Below are 19,834 nucleotides of genomic sequence, written 5' to 3' on the forward strand. Positions count from 1 at the left end.
CCCGTGCAGTTCTTGTGTTTCTGCATCACATTAGCCAGTCCCTGAGCGATCTGGGGCGGTGGCACAGCCACACTGCTAGTAGCGCTCCTGAGCCCCTATGGAGGGTGGAGTTTCTGCAGACAGACATTAGGCGGCAAGGTGGACCCCCACAGGAGAATGAGGCACCCCTTCTCCAGTGCCTTGAGTCCCGCTGTTCACCCAGGAGGGGTCCTGAACCCATCATATGACCTCCTGGGAAAAAAGGCGGCTGACATCTACGCTTCCTCCTGTGGTTTCCATCAGGACCTTAGGTAGAATGATGGGTGTGGCATTCCTCTTTTGAGAAAGGAATGCAGAGAGTCCTGGAGCTCAGCAGGATTTGTATTTATTTGTTTGTGAATATATTTAGTATTTAAAGGCTATTCACTATATGTAGTAAATTATATATATGCTATGAAAATTGGTAAGATGCCGCAGGCAAGAACAGGGGTGCTGGATGGAACCTATGCAGGTGGCACTGCTGTTCTGAGCATCTGGTGCGTGTAAGAATTCATACTGTATCGGGTGTTACGGTTGAAACTCTGAACAATCACAGACTTACGATCATCTCTACCAAGTATTTTTTAATACACTGAAAATTAAAAACCGTATCATTGGCTTCAGGTTTGCAAAATGTTATTTATCTATGATTCCTGTCACTCCACACCTAGGAACGAACTCCCTGTTTCCTTTACAAAGTTTCCAACTTGTTTGCAAAGAGGAAACCACATGAACAAGAAGGTCAGAGTGAATCAGTGAGGGCACCCCTGTAGGAAATCCTTGGTGTCGGTGTGCGGGGCTCCACCGCGGGGCCCAGAGGGTGGGGGAGACGCATAGGGGTGTCTTGGAGGAGTGGGGGCATGGGCAGAGAGTGGGGCCTGCGCCCCCAGCTAGGGTGCGGACCTGGCTGCACTTGGATCTGGTGTGGGTGATGTCACCTCTGCCTTGGCCTCAGGTGGCCTAGGAGTGCCTGCGTTTTGCTCTGAAGGAGGCCATCTCCTCCCCACCTTGCTGGGCCCTCCCTCCCCACCTGTCACCTGGGTCCCTGACATGCACGGTGACCACTTACGTCTTCCTTTCCCTCCACAGTGGAGAGGAGCAGACTGCAGGAAATGCTGGCACTGCTGGGACTAGAGACGTACCAGGGGCAGAAACTCAGCCTCCAGGACTCCTTGCAGATCAGCAGTGACAGCATGAAGAACTGGGCCCCTCAGGCCCCCAAAGACCTGCCCTGGAGCTTCCTCAGGAAGCTGCAGGCCCTCAACGCCGAGGCCAGGAGCACCACCATGGTGCTGGACATGCCCCCGGACACCAGGCCTGCGGAGAAGGAGAGCCAGATGGAGGAGGAGATCGTGTACTGGGACACGGCTGACGACATCTCTGCCGACATCTACTCCTTCTCCGAGCTGCCCACGCCAGACACGCCCGTGAACCCCTTGGACCTCCTCTGCGCCCTTCTGCATTCCTCCGACAGCTTCCTGCAGCAAGAGATCGTGTTAAAAATGGCCCTCTGCCAGTTTGCACTCCCGCTGGTGTTGCCCGACTCGGAAAACCACGACCACGTGTTTCTGCTGTGGGCCCTGCGGGGCACGGTGCGGACTTGCTGGCCGCAGCCCCCCAGGGCGGCGGGCAGCTTCCGAGAGGACAGCGTGGTCCTGGCCCGGGCGCCGGCCTTCGCCTTCGTGCGCATGGAGGTGAGCACCAACTCCAAGTCGCAGCTGCTCAACGCCGTGCTGAGCCCCGGCCACCGGCAGCGGGACTGCTTCTGGCACCGGGATCTGAACTTGGGCACCAACCCCCGGGAGATTGCAGACGGGCTGGTGGAAATTTCCTGGTTTCTCCCCAGCGGCAGGGAGGACGTGGACATCTTCCCGGAGCCGGTGGCCTTTCTGAACCTGCGAGGGGACATTGGGTCTCACTGGCTGCAGTTCAAGCTCCTGACGGAGATCTCCTCGGCCGTGTTCATCCTGACGGACAACATCAGCAAGAAGGAGTACAAGCTGCTGTCCTCCGTCAAGGGCTCGGCCACGAAATACTACTTCATCCTGAGCCCCTACCGGGGCAAGCGGAACACGAACCTGCGCTTTCTGAACAGGCTGATTCCCGTGCTGAGGATGGACCACTCGCACGTGCTGGTCAAGGTCAGCAGCACGGACGGCGCGGGCTTCGTGCGCAGGGTGCGCGCCATCGTGGCGCACGTGACGCGGTCGCCCTGCCGGAGGCTGTCGGTGGAGGACATGGCGGGCGCGGCCCGCAAGCTGGGGCTGCGGGTGGACGAGGACTGCGAGGAGTGTCAGCGCGCAAAGGACCGCATGGAGCGGATCACCCGGAAGATCAAAGACGCCGACGCCTACCGGAGGGACGAGCTGAGGCTGCAGGGGGACCCGTGGCGGAAGGCAGCCCAGGTGGAGAGGGAGCTGTGCCAGGTCCAGTGGGCGGGGGAGCCCCCCGAGAAGTACCGGGCGGAGCTGCGGCATCGGTTACTGGAGCTGCGGATGCAGCAGAACGGCCACGCGCCCCCCTGGGGCTTGCAGGAGTTCGTCTGGGGCATCAGCAGCCCCTCCGCGGGTGAGAGGCAGTACTTCCTGAGGTGGATGGAGTGGGGGCTGGCCCGGCTGGCCCCGCCGAGGCCGAGGCCGGCCCCGGAGGCGATTCTCGCCCTGAGGCCCAAGCACTGCGGGGCCGCGGACCTCAGCGAGCCGCCGTGGCCCGAGCCCCTGGGGGTGGAGCACTTCCTGCGCGAGATGGGCCAGTTCTACGAGGCCGAGAGCTGCCTCGTGGAGGCGGGGAAGCTGCCCGCCGGGCAGAGGCGCTTTGCGCACTTCCCGGGCTTGGCCTTGGAGCTGCTGCTCCGGGGGCTCCCCCTGGAGCTGGTCGACGGGAGCACCCTGAGCACCCCGCTGCGCTGGGTCACAGGCCTCCTGCGGGAGCTGCATGGCCGCCTGGACCGGAGGTCGCGGCTGGTGGTGCTGTCAGCGCTCGGCGTGCCGGGCACGGGCAAGTCCACGCTGCTCAACACCATGTTTGGGCTGCGCTTTGCCACGGGAAGGGGCTGCGGTCCTCGGGGGGCCTTCATGCAGCTGATCACGGTGGCCGAGAGCTTCAGCCAGGACCTGGGCTGCGACCACATCCTGGTGATAGACTCCGGGGGCGTGGTCGGCGGGGTCCTGAGCGAGGCAGGGGACAGGCTCGAGCGCGAGGCCTCCCTGGCCACGCTGATCATGGGGCTGAGCAATGTCACCGTGGTCAGCTTGGCGGAAACCAGGGACATCCCGCCGGCTATCCTGCACGCGTTTCTGAGGCTGGAGAAGACGGGGCACATGCCCAACTGTCAATTTGTGTACCAGAACCTTCGCGATGTGTCCGCCCCCGGCTCCAAGCCGAGAGAGAGGCGGCAGCTCCTGGATCAGCCCGGCGACGTGAGCAGGGCCGCGGCGCAGATGGAGAAGCAGGGCGACGGGCTCCGGACGCTGGCCGACCTGACCTTTTGTGACCCTGAGAAGCAGCACATTTGGCACATTCCTGGCCTGTGGCACGGGGTGCCTCCCATGGCCGCTGTGAGCTCGGGGTACAGCGAAGCCATTTTTGAGTTGAAGAGGTGCTTGCTGGAAAACATCAGGAATGGCCTCTCCAACCAGAACAAGGACATTCAGCAGCTCCTCGAGCTGGTAAGGCGGCTGTGAGTCGTCGGGAGAAGGCCAGCTGCCAGAGGCCCGCGGTGAGCGGCCTGTCCTGATGGGAGCGCATCCCCGTGGGGCGGTGCCCGGCCCCCGGGAGGGAAGACAAGTGGGAGGCGGGCGCGTCTGGAGTTGCCCAAACAGTGTTAGGAAAGGAAGTCACCTCACAGAGCAGCTTGGAGATGCTCTCGGGAGCGTAACAACCCTGGGGCAGGAGGTGTAGACACAAGCAGTAACTTGCTCTTTGTCTCTGAACTCCTCTCGAGGCCAAAGCATTTTGCATAGCTGCTCTCTGTCGTTTGCATCTGGGGAGGAGAGTGGCTCCTGGCCACCGCAGCCCGGGCAGATGGCACCCAGGATAGGGCTGGGAAGGTGCCCTGAGGAAGCAGAGCAAGGTAGGCGTTCCCTCCAGGGAGCCTGCCATTTGAGTGAGTGCCCGTGGTGTGCGAGGGCTCCCATGGCACCCTGTTTATGGACTGAGCCCGCCCCGGGGAAGAGGCCCCGTTGGCTCTGTCGCACGCCCAGCACTTTGTTTAAACCCCTGCCACAACACTCAGCACGCGCGTCGTGACTTCCCCGTACGCGCGTCGTGACTTCCCCGTGCACGCGTCTGCCTCTCCCCTAGACCTGTGAGCTCCTTGAGATCAGGGGCCTTACATCACCCAACTCTGTACCCCCGGGGCCGGGCACACTGTAGGCACTCAATAAATGTGTGTTGAATGAATTCAAGTAGTGAGTGCACAAATGACGGTAACGAGCAGGGTCCTCTCTGGGCCTTAATTTTGCTGTTTCCTCAAAGAGGACCCCAGCATCTGTCTGAGGACCATGCATTCTAGAACATCTGGAATAATGGGCACCTGAGACAGGTGTCTTGGAAAAGGCCACCGCATCCTTGCTCTGTAGGCACAGATCCATTCTTCAGGCCATTATTGGAAAGCTGAACTAAATGCCTCCATAAGAGACATTTCCAGAACAGCTCCGTTGTGAACCCATTTTACAGATGAGGGAAGTAAGCGGCTTGCCCTGCCCACACGCCTGCATCGGCAGAGAATGGATGAGGTACTGGATGGCTCAGCCCTGTGCCTCTGCTTCCTGGTCACTCACACCTCCCAGGCTCACCCCCAGCCTGGCCCCTCGCTGCCAGCCTTTCATCCCGCTTCCCTGCCTCTGGGGCCAGACCTCCTCCTTGACATCATCCGTGGCCCCCTTGCCACCACTGGGCCAGAACATGGGGCTCCTCCTCTTGTTGATTCTCTAGCTGGAATCCTTGTCTGTGGGTCACCTCTCTGAGCCCCGGGCCCCAAGCCCAGCTGGGTCATTATTCCTGGGAATCCCTGCCCGGTCTTAGGGCCTCCTTCCCTGTGTATTTTACGAGTTCAGGGAAACTACGGCCCCAGGTGGCAACCAGGAGCTTCTCTGTCCCTTGTGCTCCTGCCAGACGGCAGGGGAGCTCTCCTGACTGGAGCCCTTTCTTGAACGGCAGGCTCCCCAGCCCCTTCTCTGGAGCCTCAGGGCGCTCCACCTGCCCCTCATCTGATGCTCACAGTGTTGCCCTGGGTCCTGGGAGCCTGGTTCTGGACCCGTGAAATGGATGCTGAAAGGAAACCTGCTCTTTTGTTCATCAATGTAGGAAAAAGCTTTTCACTTCTGAGACGCAAAAAGAACTTCTAATCCTCAGGCACTTAGAAATTCATTTCTTCCCAGGTCATTAAATAATGCAAATATTTAAGATTTTGGTTCACCTGGAAATACCGAAGCCTCTCCTTTACCTTTTTTTCCCCCTGAACCATAGAAACTACCCAGTTGCTTCTTTAGCACTGAAGGAATTTCACCCAGGAGATTCCTGGACCCCAAGTTCAGGCATTGGAAATCTCTTTCAGAATTGTCGAATAGCAGCCACTTCCTTTAAAAACTGGTTCAAGCTCTTCCTGGAATCGGAAACGGGGAAGCCAATTTTAGTGGCTCCCTGCTAATCAAGGATTCTTCACTTTGAGTCTATCCATTGTCCATAGATAAGGTTCTGTTACTGAATTACTGACAATTAAGTGTGTGCTTTTTTTTTTTTTTTTTTTTTTTTTTTGCAACGGAGAAGGGAGGAAGCATTCATAGCTTTCAGCAAAACTTTCAGAAGGATTTCGGCAGGACCTAAAAGAGATTAATACCTGCTCGGTAATCAGGAACGCTACCCCGTACATCCCCGGGACCTAAGAAACCATGCAGTCACCTCAAACATTTGCCCGATGTATTTAACCAGTAGTAAACAATGTAAAGAGAAACGTCACAGACCTTGAGCAAGAGGGTGCCCCGAGGAGCCCCGGGGAGGGCCGCCTTGGAGAACTCACAGTCACACAACGGAGGGATTCTGGACCTCCCTGGGCAGTGTCGACAGACCGCTGCCTCTCTCAGATGCAAGACCAGGAGAAGCTGTCCTGGAGCTGCGGGCTTTTTCCAACAAGAGGCATTTATGGCACTTTGGAGGGGTTGGTGTGAAATGCCATGACCTGCAAAAAGGGGTTCACCTTCAGACCCTGCTCCCGTGATTACATTTCCACAGGACCCAAGACTTGTCTAGTGCCTCGGAGCGCAAAATACTAAGCACCAGTCCACTCTGGTCGTTCCTGGGTTCGCCACAGCCAGAGGGCGACCCCTACGTCAGACCTGCAGGCATCTCCAGGGTCTGAGAGGCCACAGAACTTGTCATGGGGCGGCTGGGCAGTACGTGCTCGGAGCCAGGCATGGTGATGTGGGAGCCTCTCAGAGATGGAGGGCTGTGTGGGCTGTTCGCATGGCATCAGCTACTCTGGTGAGAGTGGTGAACCGCGAAAGTGGTCTTGGGGTAAGCAGGCCTGGGAGTCTTTGGGCACAAGCGTGCCTGCCCCGTCCCTGGGGATGAGACGTACCTCCCTTAACACGCGGAACTTGCAGCCTGGTTCTGAACTCGGCCTTGCTTCCTGCTAACTAATGGCCCTTTGAGCGAAGTCACTTAACTTCCCTAAGCCGTAGCCCCCCGGCTGGCACCTGCTCTGTGGTGAGTGTGCAAAAGCTGGTTCTGGAGGAGCCAGTCTGCGCACTGACAAGTAAGACTCCTGAAGCCGTGTCTGCACACCCACGAGGTTCGTGCAAAGGCAGTTGCCTGCCTTCTGCATCAACAAACATTTTAACATGCTACACAGGATTCATCTTGTAATCGATGAGGAGTATCTTCAAGTTAATTTGCAGCCTTTCCTCATTCTTCACGGCACATAAAGCGCTGTCTTCTAGTCACCATGTTAGATTTACCGAAACACGTTACCTAGCAGGGCTGGTGTGGAGAAGTCTATGCACTGATGTAAACCTGATCTGGGAGCTCTCCCCAGCTCCTCAGTTGTGAATTAGCTCAGTAAAGAAAAACCCGTTCTCTTTTCTGAGTCAGCAATAAAACGGTGATTTTGGCTACAAACCTACCCCAAGTCCTAAGGCTTCAACAAAATCACATCAGAGTCCAGCTTTACAAGCACCAGTAAATCAGAACCACAGAGAAGAGCCACGGTGTGATCCTGAGCTGGGCTCTTGTGACCTTCCGCCTGTCATCCCGCACGCCCACACTCTGGACTCCATGGCTTCGTTCATGCCCTTGTCTGCCTGGAGCTTCCTCCCATCTGTTCTTGGTCCCGTCTGGCACTTCCTCGGGACACACTTGGATGGCAGCCCCACCTCCATCCTGCCCCCCAGGAAGGCCTTTTTGTGTCCCTGTCATGGTCCTTGTCTTAGCTCCTTTTACTTCTCTGCCCTCCCCTGCGGAAGGCAGGGTGTCTAGCCCATTTCTGTGCCCAGGTCCAGCACAGCATCTGAGAACAAGGGAGTGGGGTCTCAGTGGCTGGCACACGCGAGGCCTGGTCCCCATCCTGGCCATCTACTCCAAGCCCTGGAGTCCTGACTGTCAGCCCAGGGTCCCAGTGTGGCAAAGGGTGTTTCTAATTGGACCCACTGTCCAGAGACTGGACTTACTCAGCGGTCCAAAACTGAAGTCAGTGATAACAGCTTGGGACCTAACCCGCGGAACCTACCCTTCTTCCTGTGCCTCGACAGGACAGTAGGGGTGGGAGAGTGGAGTGGGAGCTCACGGGGAAACGTGGGATCAGAGCCCCCCTGGCTCCTTGTGCAAGACAGAGAACAATTCAAGGCTCTGCTTTAACTTGGTTTCAGCGCTGGTTTGGCTTAGTTCCCAGAATAGAGCTTATGAGAACCTCTGGGTGAGTGGGTTGATCATTAGGAGAAAATGAATTACCAAGGGTAATGTAAAAACCATAGGTTTACAGTGGGTGAGGGTACAGCTGAAATGGCAGAGTGCATGCCTAGCATGCACGAGGTCCTGGGTTCAATCCCCAGTCCCTCCATTAAAAAAATAATAAATTGGTTAAGTCAGTCCTGTGAGGAGAACCGACATGTGTGGTGGTGTGTTGGCTAAGCCCACACCCAACAGGAAGGGCACCTCTCCCCTGGGTTCCTGGAAACAAACACTGTGTCCCGGGCTGGCCTGTACTATGCAAGCTGAGGGCGGCCCAGGGTCTCCCTCTCCCACACCTGTCACCTCACAAGCCTGGCTAGATACAGGTGAGCCCTTGGGCTGCCCTGGACCCACTGGACAGGCCATCTTCAAAAGTCCAGGCCACACAGCAGCCCCTTCCTTTGCCTTGTGGCCCATGTCATGTCTCAAAGGATTGGTGGTAGGAGAGGGTTGTAAGGGTCATCCGACAGCCCTCTCCTGCAAAGGGGTCGCTACAAACCAGGTTCTGGGGATCCCCCATATAAACCTGGGGTTTGGGACACTGGTTCTCAACCATAAGGAACCCTGAGAAAGGACTGGTATCACCAGGCTGCCCAGTGCTCTGCTTGTGGTGGGGCCCCGTGGACTCTCTAATGGGCAGCCAAGGTGGGGAACCGCTGCTTTGAGAACATAAAAGCAAGGCTGGATCCTCCTGGTGATCATGAGGAGAGCAAAGGGGCTCCTGTGTGAGAAGAAAGTTGTACCTCCCTGTGTCCCCAGGGCTGTGGTCCAGACCACTTCCCTCCTCCATCAGGAGGGGAGCAGGCAGCCTCTTCACATGGGTCCCTTGTTCAGAGATGTGGCTGCCTTATCAAGGAAGCCCTTTGGGGCCCGTCCTGAGCAGTCTGTGCCCAACCACAGAAACACAGTCCCTCCTCCCATCCTACAAGGTTCTGAACACTCACCCCCACCCAGAGACGCAGTGGAACCCCAGAGATGGAACGAGCACACGCTTTGGAACAAGAAGGCTTGCTACCATTGGCCAGTTCTGAACCTCAGGGGAGCCTCTGAGCCTCCATCTGCAAAACCTGGACAATACTGCTTCCTTTACAGGATTGATGGGAGAAGCAAAATGCATCAAAACACTTAACAAATGGAAATTACCGAAAAATAAATAGTCAACTAAAATTTTTCCGCTGGTGACTTAAAACAGTGTAACAGTTCAGTCAGTTTTAAAATGTCATTTAAAGTTATTTAAATCATGTACCACATTCCTATGACCCCATCATCCACCCCCATCCCCATCAAGGAACCAGCTGAAACTCTTTTTGCAACGAGGCATGGTATAGTATAAAACAAAGATAATAAACACAATGTCATGAAAGTTCTAGATCAGTTTGGAATTCCTGGGAGGCATAAGGAAGAATGGGAAAACTTGAGCCCCCAGCACAGCAGCCCCTGATCAGCTGGACAGCTCTGCCTCCTGCTGCTTCAACAGAAGTCATTGTCATTGTTGCCTTGATGGAAAACCAGCTTCTCCTTTCCTCTGGTGAGGGTGGTGGTCCACTGAGTTCTCATAAACCCTCAACAGCTGGTTCATTTCCCTAAGAGGATGTAGGTATCACACTCTATTCTTTAAAAAAAAAAAAAATTATTAGCTGCTCACTCCATCAGGCATTTTTACAATGTGATTTTCACAACCATCACTGTCCCCGCTTTATAGATGAGGGAAATGAAGGCTCAGGAAGGTCAAGTCACTTGCCTAAATTGCACAGCCAGGAAGCAGTAATTCAGATACCAGCTCCCATGTTCCTCACTACTTTCGAGCAGATTTATTAAATGTATCAAACTAGAAGATTACCAAAAGTTATGGAAACTTGAAAAAGAAAAAAATAAATACTATCAGTTTAAAAGTGTCCTTCAGTTAAAGGTGAAAGTTCTTATGTTTGGGAAGTATTGTGGTTGAAAAATCATCTCACCCTCTTACCCTGCCCCCTTATCTAGTACCCAGGACAGTTTGAGGCCACAGTTTAAAAGTTTAGAAATAAAACATTCCTAGTAAAGTGGCCAGAAGAGACGTTGTCCCTTTTTGGAGAAACCAGCTCCAGGTGGTCAGAAGAATCTTGATCCTGGAAAATGTACTGGACTGAAGCCAGGAGTCCCTCTGGCTCTCCTGAGTGGGATCTTAGGCAATTCACCCTGTGCCTTCGCCTCCATTTCCCCTACACGTAGAGGATAATCTAGTCCTCCTCGCCCCTCACCCACCGGAAACCACAGCAGTATGTAAGCAATATTGGGGTGAATGATTACATCAAAACAGCCAAATGTTGGCAACTTCACGTGATTCATCGTAACAGAACCAGTAACAGCTATGTATCCTTACAGGTCTATGAAGGTGATATTATTAACAAAATCCATTTTCTAGGTCATGGAACCGAGGCGCAGTTGTACAAAGATTGTCGCATCTGAGCCCGCATCCAGAGTAAATGTGTTCCCCCTTTACTACGGTGAGTTCTGAACGAAGATACCCACTGTTGCTGGATTTCCCCGCCTCTGACAATAATCGCTGGATACAAACGACAGTGGCAGTGCTTTGGTTTGGGTATTAGAGACTCTGTAACATCCCCAAGGACTTCCTTACTAGTCAGCGCTTTCTCCTTTAATTTTCCTTCCCCCAGGGCCAGACACTAGGCTACGTGCACACGTGAAACCCTAGCCTCTGCATAACCCAACCTTGAAGAACTGGCTTCTTCTTCTTTTTTTTTTACATGTATTCAAGTATAGTTGATTGACACTATTGTATTAGTTCACCATATTTAGGCGTACAACACAGTAACACAATGTTTCTGTAAGTTACACTTCATTTAAAGTTACGATAAAACGAAAAGCTTCCACATTCCCCGCGCTGTACGATATATTCTCGCAGATTATTCATTTCATATCTCGTAGTTTGCGTCTCTGAATCCCCCACCCGTGTCTCGTTCCTCCCAAGAACTGGGCAGAGTCCGAACCAAAGCGTATTTCCTCTTTCTTTGTGGATAAAAGCCAGAGGGTTTTTTTTTTTTTTTTCAAGAATATTACTTAGGGAGACAGAACCCAGCAGCCCAACTCCCAGAGGCTGGTGCGGCGCTCGCCGGCCGGGCGCTGCGCCTCCGGCTGCGGGGCACCGCGCGCCCGGCCAAGCCCCAGGCTCCGCGGCCTCCCATTTCCGGGAGCGAGGACCGCGGCGGGGCGGAGGGGCGCACGGGCCGGCGGGGGAGGCGGGAGAGCCCAGCTCCCGCACCGCCCGGCCCCCGTAGCCCGCCGCGCGGCCCCCGAGCCCGGCCCCCCGCCGTCCGCCGCGGGTCTGCGCCGCCTGCCCCGCGGCCGGAGCGCTCGCCCCCCGCGCCGGCTCCTGCGTGGTCTCGCCCGCGTCGCGGCCTCCCGCGGTTGACCTTTGCCCCGAGGTCGCCCCGCCCCCACGCGGCGCCGCGCTGCGTCCCGGCTTCCGGTCGCGCTGCGTCGCGGCTTCCGGTCGGCCCAACATGGCGGCGCCCATGTGCAGCCCGGGGCTCCGGCGGCTGGTGAGTGGGCGGCGCAGGCGGGGCCGGCCGGCGAGGGTGGCGGGCCCTCGTTTCGGTCTCACGACCCACTCCCCCCACAGGTGCTGCCCTGGAGCCGGGAGCTGCCGTGCGTCTGTCGCGCCCTGCACACCTCCGCGGTCTGCTCCAAGGTGAGCGCGGCCAGGGCTGCTGGGGCGGGGGCCTGGCGACCCGGGGCCCGAGGCCCCATGGTGGGGGCCTGGCGTGGGGCGCGGTTTGGGTCAGTGGTCGCGGGGTCCTGGTTTGAGGCGCGCTTTTGGGTCAGTGGTCGCTGGGTCCTGGTTTGAGGCGCGCTTTTGGGTCAGTGGTCGCTGGGTCCTGGTTCGGGGCGCTGTTTGTGTCAGTGGTCGCGGGGCCTGGTCTGAGGCGCGGTTTGGGTCCGTGGTCGCGGGAAGTCATGACCCTTCTTTTCTTCCAGAATCGGGCGGCCCGAGTCCGAGTGGGCAAGGGGGACAAGCCAGTAACCTACGAGGAGGCACACGCGCCTCACTACATCGCGCACCGCAAAGGCTGGCTGTCGCTGCACACAAGTGAGGGGGCGATGCCTGTCTCGGTGGTAGAGGAGGACGAGGACGTGCAGAGGGGCCGGTGATGCGACCCCAGGTCCCACCGCAGGAGTTCTCAATCGTGATTGTCACAGAAACAGGAAACGAACACGTGTCAGAAGTTTTATTTGACTCAGTAATCAATGGCAGAGACAGAAATCAGTTAGCGCCTTCAAAGGAGAAGTAAAAAGGCAGAGACGTGATATGGCTGGCAATATTTTTCATTCACGGTGTCTGAAGGCAATTATTTTGTATTGCTATTGGGTGTCTGTAATTTAAGGAGATGTAGACTAGCTCAGAGGCAGTGGAAAGAGTTAAAACCCAGTAGAAATCGATGACCTGGAGAACTTCTGAATATTGCAGTTTCCCACCGAAGCACACAGTTTTCACTACAAGTTGACTCCATTATTCGCAGATTCCATGTTTGTGAATTTGCCCACTCTTGCACGTTCATTCTGAGACATGGGCGGAGCAGAACCCCTCATGCATCTTGCCATGCAAGCAAGGCTCTGCCTTTTAGCTTCAGCTTTCATGTTGTAAACAAATAACCATTTTGAAATGTATTAGTGCTATGTTTTCAAGTTTTGTGCTTTTTTTTTTTTTTTTTTTTTTTGGTGATTCCACTGCCTTAAAGTAGCCTATAATACTGAAGTTCTGTCTAGTGTTCCTAAGCACAAGAAGGCTACGGTTTACCTTACAGGGAAAACATGATAAAAAAGCTTTCTTCAGGCATGAGTTAAGAAAGGTGTTGGAAAAGAGTTCATTGTTAACCAGCCACACGTAGATATCTTTAAACAGAAAAACAAAATAAAACCTTGCATATTGATCTGTTGACAAAAATATTGTAACCAAAGGCTTGAGAAACCTAACTGTGTATTTCCATCAGAAACAGTGGTTCAGTATTTGCTAATTCATTATTCACAGTGATTTTGTGGAACATAACCAGTGAGTTTATAGAATATGACTACTATGGATTAATGAGAATCAATAGTATTTTGTTCCCTATGAGATTCTCAGCTTGAATGTTTGAGATACATGTATCTAGAGAACGTACTTAAAATATGGATTCCTTTTCCCCACCCATTTCAAGTTCTGGGTCTAAAGTCTGGGGGTGGGTGTAGAGACCCTTAACAGCTACAGGGTCCAGAACGAGAATCCAGTGGTTGAGGTCATGGCCCTGGCCAGTGAGAGAACTCACATCCTTAAACTCAGAAGTAGCTGGTGGCCTCATCTCTGGCCCGTGGGCTGGCGAGGGCTTCTATACGGCGGTGAAGAAGGAGCGGGAAGAGGGCTGGCAGAGGGATCACCTGAGTCTTGTGCCCTGGCGAATTTTTTTTTTGTAAAACAAGGGTACTGATCATACGTACTTCACAGGATTTGTTTGGGGGTTATTGGCATAATGTAGTTTGACCTTTAAAGTGTATTTCTTTTTATTCCCTTTATAGGAGAAAAGAGAAGAGGCTGGGGTCGGGTGTGGAATCAAGTGCCCTTGGATGTTACCGCTAGAGTTTTGGCCAACGTGCGGTGGTGCCCTTCTCGTTTCAGGTAACCTGGATGGGGAGGAGCATGCCGCAGAGCGGACAGTGGAAGATGTCTTCCTCCGCAAGTTTATGCTGGGCACCTTCCCAGGCTGCCTGGCTGACCAGCTTGTCCTCAAGCGCCGGGCTAACCAGCTGGAGATCTGTGCCCTGGTCCTGAGACAGCTGCCCGCACACAAGTTCTACTTCCTCGTGGGCTACAGTGAGACCCTGCTGTCCCACTTCTACAAGTGTCCTGTGCGTCTGCACCTGCAAACTGTGCCCTCCAAGGTTGTGTATAAGTACATCTAGGCCGTCTGCCCTTTCTGCTTCAAGCTCTAGCCTGCAAAGGACAGAAACCTGCGGGAAAGGGCTGAAGTAGAAATGGGGGAAGTAGGTCCCATCGGACTACTGAGGCTTTGTTTTCAAAGTTGCCCTCGAATAAATAGACTTTTTCCATGTTGTCCTGCCTTTTAGTCCATCTAGGGAACTAAAACGGTTTCCTTGAGGATGCTGTAGGCTTCCCAGGAAGGCGGCTAGTTACGTAAGGTTTAGGTAATAGTTAACAGTTCATTGAGTATTTTGTGCCAATCGTGTCAGGAACTTTACCTGAAGTTCTTTGTTTCCCCTTAAAAATGGAAAGATTCAAGCAGTGTTAATTTTCTAAAAATCAAAACAATACCGACATGGTGGGGAAGGTTATAGCTCAGTGGTGAGAGTACATGCTTAGCATGCACGAGGTCCTGAGTTCAGTCCCCAGTACCTCCACTGAAATAACTAAATAAATAAACCGAATTACCTCCCCCTCAAAAAACAAATAAAAACAATATGGACATGTATGACATTAACCATGAAGCTTACTTGTAATGCTACCCCAGGAAGGACTACTGTAAACTGTTGTAGTTTATTTCCAGGTGTACTTTTCCCCCCAGAAATCCTGTACTGCATGCTCATTATTAAGCTTTCAACTGTGCCCCTACACTGTGCCAGACACTCTTCTAAGTAGCTGGGAGCCCATCAAGGAACAGAACCTTCCATTCCAGAATCCTTGCCTTCACAGCACTTGTATCCCAGTGGGAGGGGGCAGACGGGTGGGCAGCATCGAAGACTCCAGGCAGGTGAGGGAGGGAGGTAGGCCGGTAAACGAGGGAAGAATGTTTCAGGGACGTGCTATCTGCGGGAGCTGCACGTGGTACTGGGAAATGGGGCGGGGTTTGCTGACCTTCACCTCCACCCAGACGCCGATGACCCTCCCCTTGACCACGATCCTGATACCCTTAACTTGGTCCTGGACCCTAATGCTCACTCTGAGCCTAACCCTTGATTCTCCCTGATTCTACCCACAACTCGACCTTTACCCTCAACCTCACTTACCTGAGGGTGTCCACCAGGGCCTTAGGCTGACTGACGGACTCACCCTGGCCCTGACCAAGACCCTGTGCCCTTGACATGCAGAAAACCTCGCTGTGAAAACTTCATCCTAACACTGTCCCGACCCTTCCAGTGACCCCAACTCAACTCATCCTAACTGGTAACACTGATGCTTCCTTTGACCGTGATCCTCACCCAAACGTTCATCATAACCTTGACCACGAACCAGAAAATCATTTAAATATGACCCTAATTCTGACTCTCGCTCATCACTAAACCAGACTCTGAGGCTGACCTTGACCTTGAAACTCAGCCCTCACCCAGACACTCCCTCACACAGATCCAACCTTGCTCTTGACCTTGCTCTGAGACTCAACAATCCCAAAGTTGCCGTTCAGGCCCTGAGGCTCACCCTGGTACACTGTTGACAAAATTCAAGCTGACCGGGACTTTGACCGTCACCCTGATCCTCTCTGACCTTCACTCTGACACACCCTCACCCTCAATCTGATCCTGAACCTGGCTTTTCATCTGAACTTGACCCTCTGTTCCACATTTTCATCCTAATACTGGCTAACCAGAAGTTCTGACCCTCACCATTACGTTGACTGTGACCTTGACAAACTCAGCTGGACTTGATTATGTCCCTGACCCTCAGAGCCCAGATCCACCCACATACTGATCATGAAACTGACCTTGGCTCTGAACTTCATCTAAATCCTCAGCCTGACCCTGGCCCTTACCCTGTATCTGACTGTGACCCTCATGCTCACCCTTGCCTTGATACGTGACAGCCTCACCCAGACCTTCCTTGACCCTGATCCTTTTTTTTTTTTTAATTAAAATGTATTGGACAAATAAAGGTATGTAAATGTATGGTGTAAGGCATGGTAATGCATGAATGTATTGTAATATGATTGCCACTATAGTGATAATTAGCACCTCTGTCTCGTTACAAAATTATCCTTTCTTTTTAGTAGTTGGAAGAATTATTACAGTGTCTTGGTTTTTGATCATTGTAATATAATATAGTCTCTGTTCACTGTAGTGTGCATCGTATCTCTAGGATTTACATACTACTTGTTGTAAGTTTGTATCCTAAACATCTGTCCAGTCCTCCCTCCCTGCATCCCTGGTAGTCATCATTTTATTCTGTTTTTTAAAAAGTTGGCTTTGTTAAATTCTACATGTAAGTGATGTCATGCAGTATTTGTCTTTCTACGTCTGACTTAGCTCACTTAGCATAATATAGTCAAGGTCCATCCATGTTGTAAGTGTCAGGATGTCCTCCTTTCTCAAGGCTGAATAATAATTCCGTTTGTGTGTGTGGTGTGTGTGTGCACGCACATTCAACATTTTTATCCATTCACCATTTAGAAATTAAAAAAAAATTATTATTTTCTCTTTTTTGTGAATTTAAAAAATTTTTATTGAGTTATAGTCAATTTACAATGTTGTGTCAATTTCTGGTGCACAACACAATTTTTCAGTCATACATGAATGTACATATATTCATTTTCATAATCTTTTCCACCATGAGCTACTATAAGATCTTGTATATATTTCTCTGTGCTGTACAGTATAAACTCACTTATCTATTCTATATATACCTGTCAGTATCTACAAATCTCAAGCTCCAAGTCTGTCCCTTTGCACCCCCCTCCCCCCTGGCAACCACAAGTTTGTATTCTATGTCTGTGAGTCTCTTTCTGTTTTATATATAATTTCATTTTTTTCTCTTCCTCCTCCTCCTTTTACATTCTACAAATGAGTGATATCATATGGTATTTTTCTTTCTCTTTCTGGCTTACTTCACTGTAAATGACATTCTCCAGAACCATCCATGTTGCTTCAAATGGTGGTGTTATTTTTATGGCTGAATAGTATTCCATTGTGTGAATATACCACTTCTTTATCCAGTCATCCGTTGATGGACATTTAGGCTGTTTCCATGTCTTCGCTGTTGTAAATAGTGCTGCTGTGAACATTGGGGTGCAGGTGTCTTTTTGAAGTCCGGTTCCTTCAGGATATATGCCCAGGAGCGGGATTCCTGGGTCATACGGTAAGTCTATTCCTAGTCTTTTGAGGAATCTCCATCCTGTTTTCCACAGTGGCTTCACCAAACTGCATTCCCACCAGCAGTGTAGGAGGGTTCCCTTTTCTCCACAGCCTCTCCAGCATTTGTCATTTGTGGGTTTTTGAATGGTGGCCATTCTGACTGGTGTGAGGTGACATCTCACTGTAGTTTTTATTTGCATTTCTCTGATAATTAGTGATATTGAGCATTTTTTCGTGTGTCTATTGACCATTTGTATTTCTTCTTGGAGAACTGCTTGTTTAGGTCTTTGCCCATTTTTGGATTGGATTGTTTGTTTTTTTCTTATGAAGTCACATGAGCTGCTTATATATTCTGGAGATCAAGCCTTTGTCAGTTTCATCTTTTGCAAAAATGTTCTCCCATTCCATAGGTTGTCATTTTGTTTTGTTTATGGTTTCCTTTGCTGTGCATAAGCTTGTAAGTTTAGTTAGGTCCCATTTGTTTATTCTTGCTTTTATTTCTATTGCTTGGGTAGACTGCCAGAGCATTTTTGAGATGTATGTCAGATAATGTTTTGCCTATGTTATCTTCTAGGAGGTTTATGGTATCTTGTTTTATGTTTAAGTCTTTGATCCATTTTGAGTTTATTTTTGTGTATGGTGTAAGGGAGTGTTCTAGCTTCATTGATTTACATGCTGCTGTCCAGTTTTCCCAACACCATTTGCTGAAGAGATTGTTTATTCCGTTGTATGTCCTTGCCTCCTTTGTCGAAGATTAGTTGACCAAAAGATTGTGGGTTCATTTCTGGGCTCTCTATTCTGTTCCATTGGTCTATATGTCTGTTTTTGTACCAATACCATGCTCTTTTGATTACTGTAGCTCTATAGTATTGTCTGAAGTCTGGGAGAGTTATTCCTCCAGCCTCTTTCTTTTTCTTCAATAATGCTTTGGCAATTCTAGGTCTTTTATGGTTCCATATAAATGTTATTATGATTTGTTCTAGTTCTGTGAAATATGTCCTGGGTAATTTGATAGGGATTGCATTAAATCTGTAGATTGCCTTGGGCAGTGTGACCATTTTAACCCTATTGATTCTTCCAATCAAGGAGCATGGGATATCTTTCCATTTTTAAAGTCTTCTTTAATTTCCTTCATCAGTGGTTTATAGTTTTCTGTGTATAATTCTTTCACTTCCTTGGTTAGATTTATTCCTAGGTAGTTTATTACTTTGGGTGCTATTTTAAAGGAGATTGTTTCTTTACTTTCTTTTTCTGTTGATTCATCATTAATGTAAAGAAATGCAACTGATTTTTGTACATTAATCTTGTAACCTGCTACCTTGCTGAATTCTTTGATTAGTTCTAGTAGTTTTTGTGTGGATCTTTTAGGGTTTTCTATATATAGTATCATTTCACCTGTATATTGACAATTTTACCTCTTCTTTTCCATTTTGGATCCCTTTTATTTCTCTCTCTTGCCTGTTTGCTGTGGCTAGGACTTCAAAGAATATGTTGAATAGCAGTGGTGATAGTGGGCAGCCTTGTCTTGTCCCCAATTTTAGTGGGAAGCTTTTGAGTTTTTCACCATTGAGTACTATGCTGGCTGTAGGTTTGTCATATATAGCTTTTGTTATGTTGAGATATGTTCCCTCTATACCCACTTTGGTGAGAGTTTTTATCATAAATGGGTGTTGAATTTTATCAAATGCTTTTTCTGCATCTATTGAGATGATCATGTGATTTTTGTCCTTTCTCTTGTTGATGTGATGTATTACATTGATTGATTTGCATATGTTGAACCATCTTTGTGTCCCTGGAATGAACCCCACTTAGTCATGATGTATAATCTTTTTCATGTGTTGTTGGATTCTATTTGCTAATATTTTGGTGAGGATTTTTGCATCTATGTTCATCAATGATATTGGTCTGTAATTCTCTTTTTTGTTAGTGTCTTTGCCTGGTTTTGGTACCAGGGTGATGTTGGTTTCATAGGATGAGTTTGGGGGTATTCCCTCCTTTTCAATCGTCTGGAAGACTTTGAGAAGGACTGGTATGAGTTCTTTATATGTGTGGTAGAATTGCCTGGTGAAGCTGTCCAGTCCTAGACTTTTATTTGTAGGGAGGTTTTTTATTGCTAATTTGATTTCATTTCTAGTGATCAGTTTGTTCAAGTGGTCAGTTTCTTCTCGATTCAGTCTTGGTGGACAGGATGTTTCCAGAAACTTGTCCATCTCCTCTAGGTTATCCATTTTACTTCCAAATAGTTTTTCATAATATTCTCATATGATATTCTGTATTTCTATGTTATTGTAATTTCTCCATTTCCTTTCTTATTTTGCTTATTTGTGAGTTTGGCCCTTTTTTTCTTCTTTGTGAGTTTGGCCAGAGGTTTGTTGATTTTATTTACTCTTTCAAAAAACCAGCTTTTGGTTTGATTGATTTTTTCCTGTTTTTTTTAAAACTCTATTTTACTTATTTCTTCCCTGATTTTTATTATTTCCTTCCTTCTGATGACTTTTTGGCTTTTTTGCTCTTCTTTTTCTAATTATTTTAGCTGGTTGGTATGATTGTTTTTTTGATATTCTTTTTTTTTTTGAGGAAGACCTGTATTGTTATAACCTTTCCTCTTAGCACTGCCTTTGCTGCATCCCATAAATTTTGTGTGGTTGTGTTTTCATTTTCATTTGTCTCAAGGTATTTTTTAAGTTCAGCTTTGATTTCCTCATCGACCCATTGGTTTTTTAATAGCATGTTGTTTAATCTCCATTCTGTCATTATTTTCTCCTTTATTTTTCTGTAGTTGATTTCTAGTTTTGTGGCATTGTGGTCAGTAAAGATGCTT

At 50.2% G+C, this 19,834-nt stretch overlaps 2 protein-coding genes across 3 annotated transcripts in view; both read left to right on the plus strand.

The window, feature by feature from the left end:
• LOC102517879 (up-regulator of cell proliferation) overlaps window positions 1–4,419 on the plus strand; it is an 88,362-nt gene extending 83,943 nt beyond the window's left edge. For both annotated transcript variants that reach the window (XM_032470980.1, XM_032470979.1), the window contains exon 5: window positions 1,108–4,419. In XM_032470980.1, the coding sequence (XP_032326871.1) occupies window positions 1,108–3,701 (2,594 nt within the window). In that variant the 3' untranslated portion in view covers window positions 3,702–4,419. The remainder of the gene's footprint in view (window positions 1–1,107) is intronic.
• A 6,828-nt stretch (window positions 4,420–11,247) lies between these two features.
• MRPS24 (mitochondrial ribosomal protein S24) lies at window positions 11,248–15,807 on the plus strand. The gene is made up of 4 exons (XM_032470981.1): window positions 11,248–11,504; window positions 11,585–11,653; window positions 11,941–12,052; window positions 13,613–15,807. Exons 1-4 carry the CDS (start codon window positions 11,466–11,468, stop codon window positions 13,894–13,896), a joined length of 504 nt encoding a protein of 167 aa, XP_032326872.1. The 5' UTR covers window positions 11,248–11,465; the 3' UTR covers window positions 13,897–15,807.
• The last annotated feature ends 4,027 nt before the right edge of the window (window positions 15,808–19,834 follow it).

The sequence above is a fragment of the Camelus ferus genome, chromosome 31 (assembly GCF_009834535.1).
Source record: "Camelus ferus isolate YT-003-E chromosome 31, BCGSAC_Cfer_1.0, whole genome shotgun sequence".
Taxonomy (NCBI): Eukaryota; Metazoa; Chordata; class Mammalia; order Artiodactyla; family Camelidae; genus Camelus; species Camelus ferus.

Excerpts from the sequence above, each read along its gene's own strand:
- MRPS24 (XM_032470981.1), top strand. The coding sequence starts at position 11,466 with ATGGCGGCGCCCATGTGCAGCCCGGGGCTCCGGCGGCTG. Across the intron at positions 11,654-11,940 it reads CCTCCGCGGTCTGCTCCAAG|AATCGGGCGGCCCGAGTCCG; the intron begins GTGAGCGCGGCC and ends CTTTTCTTCCAG. Across the intron at positions 12,053-13,612 it reads CTGGCTGTCGCTGCACACAA|GTAACCTGGATGGGGAGGAG; the intron begins GTGAGGGGGCGA and ends TTCTCGTTTCAG.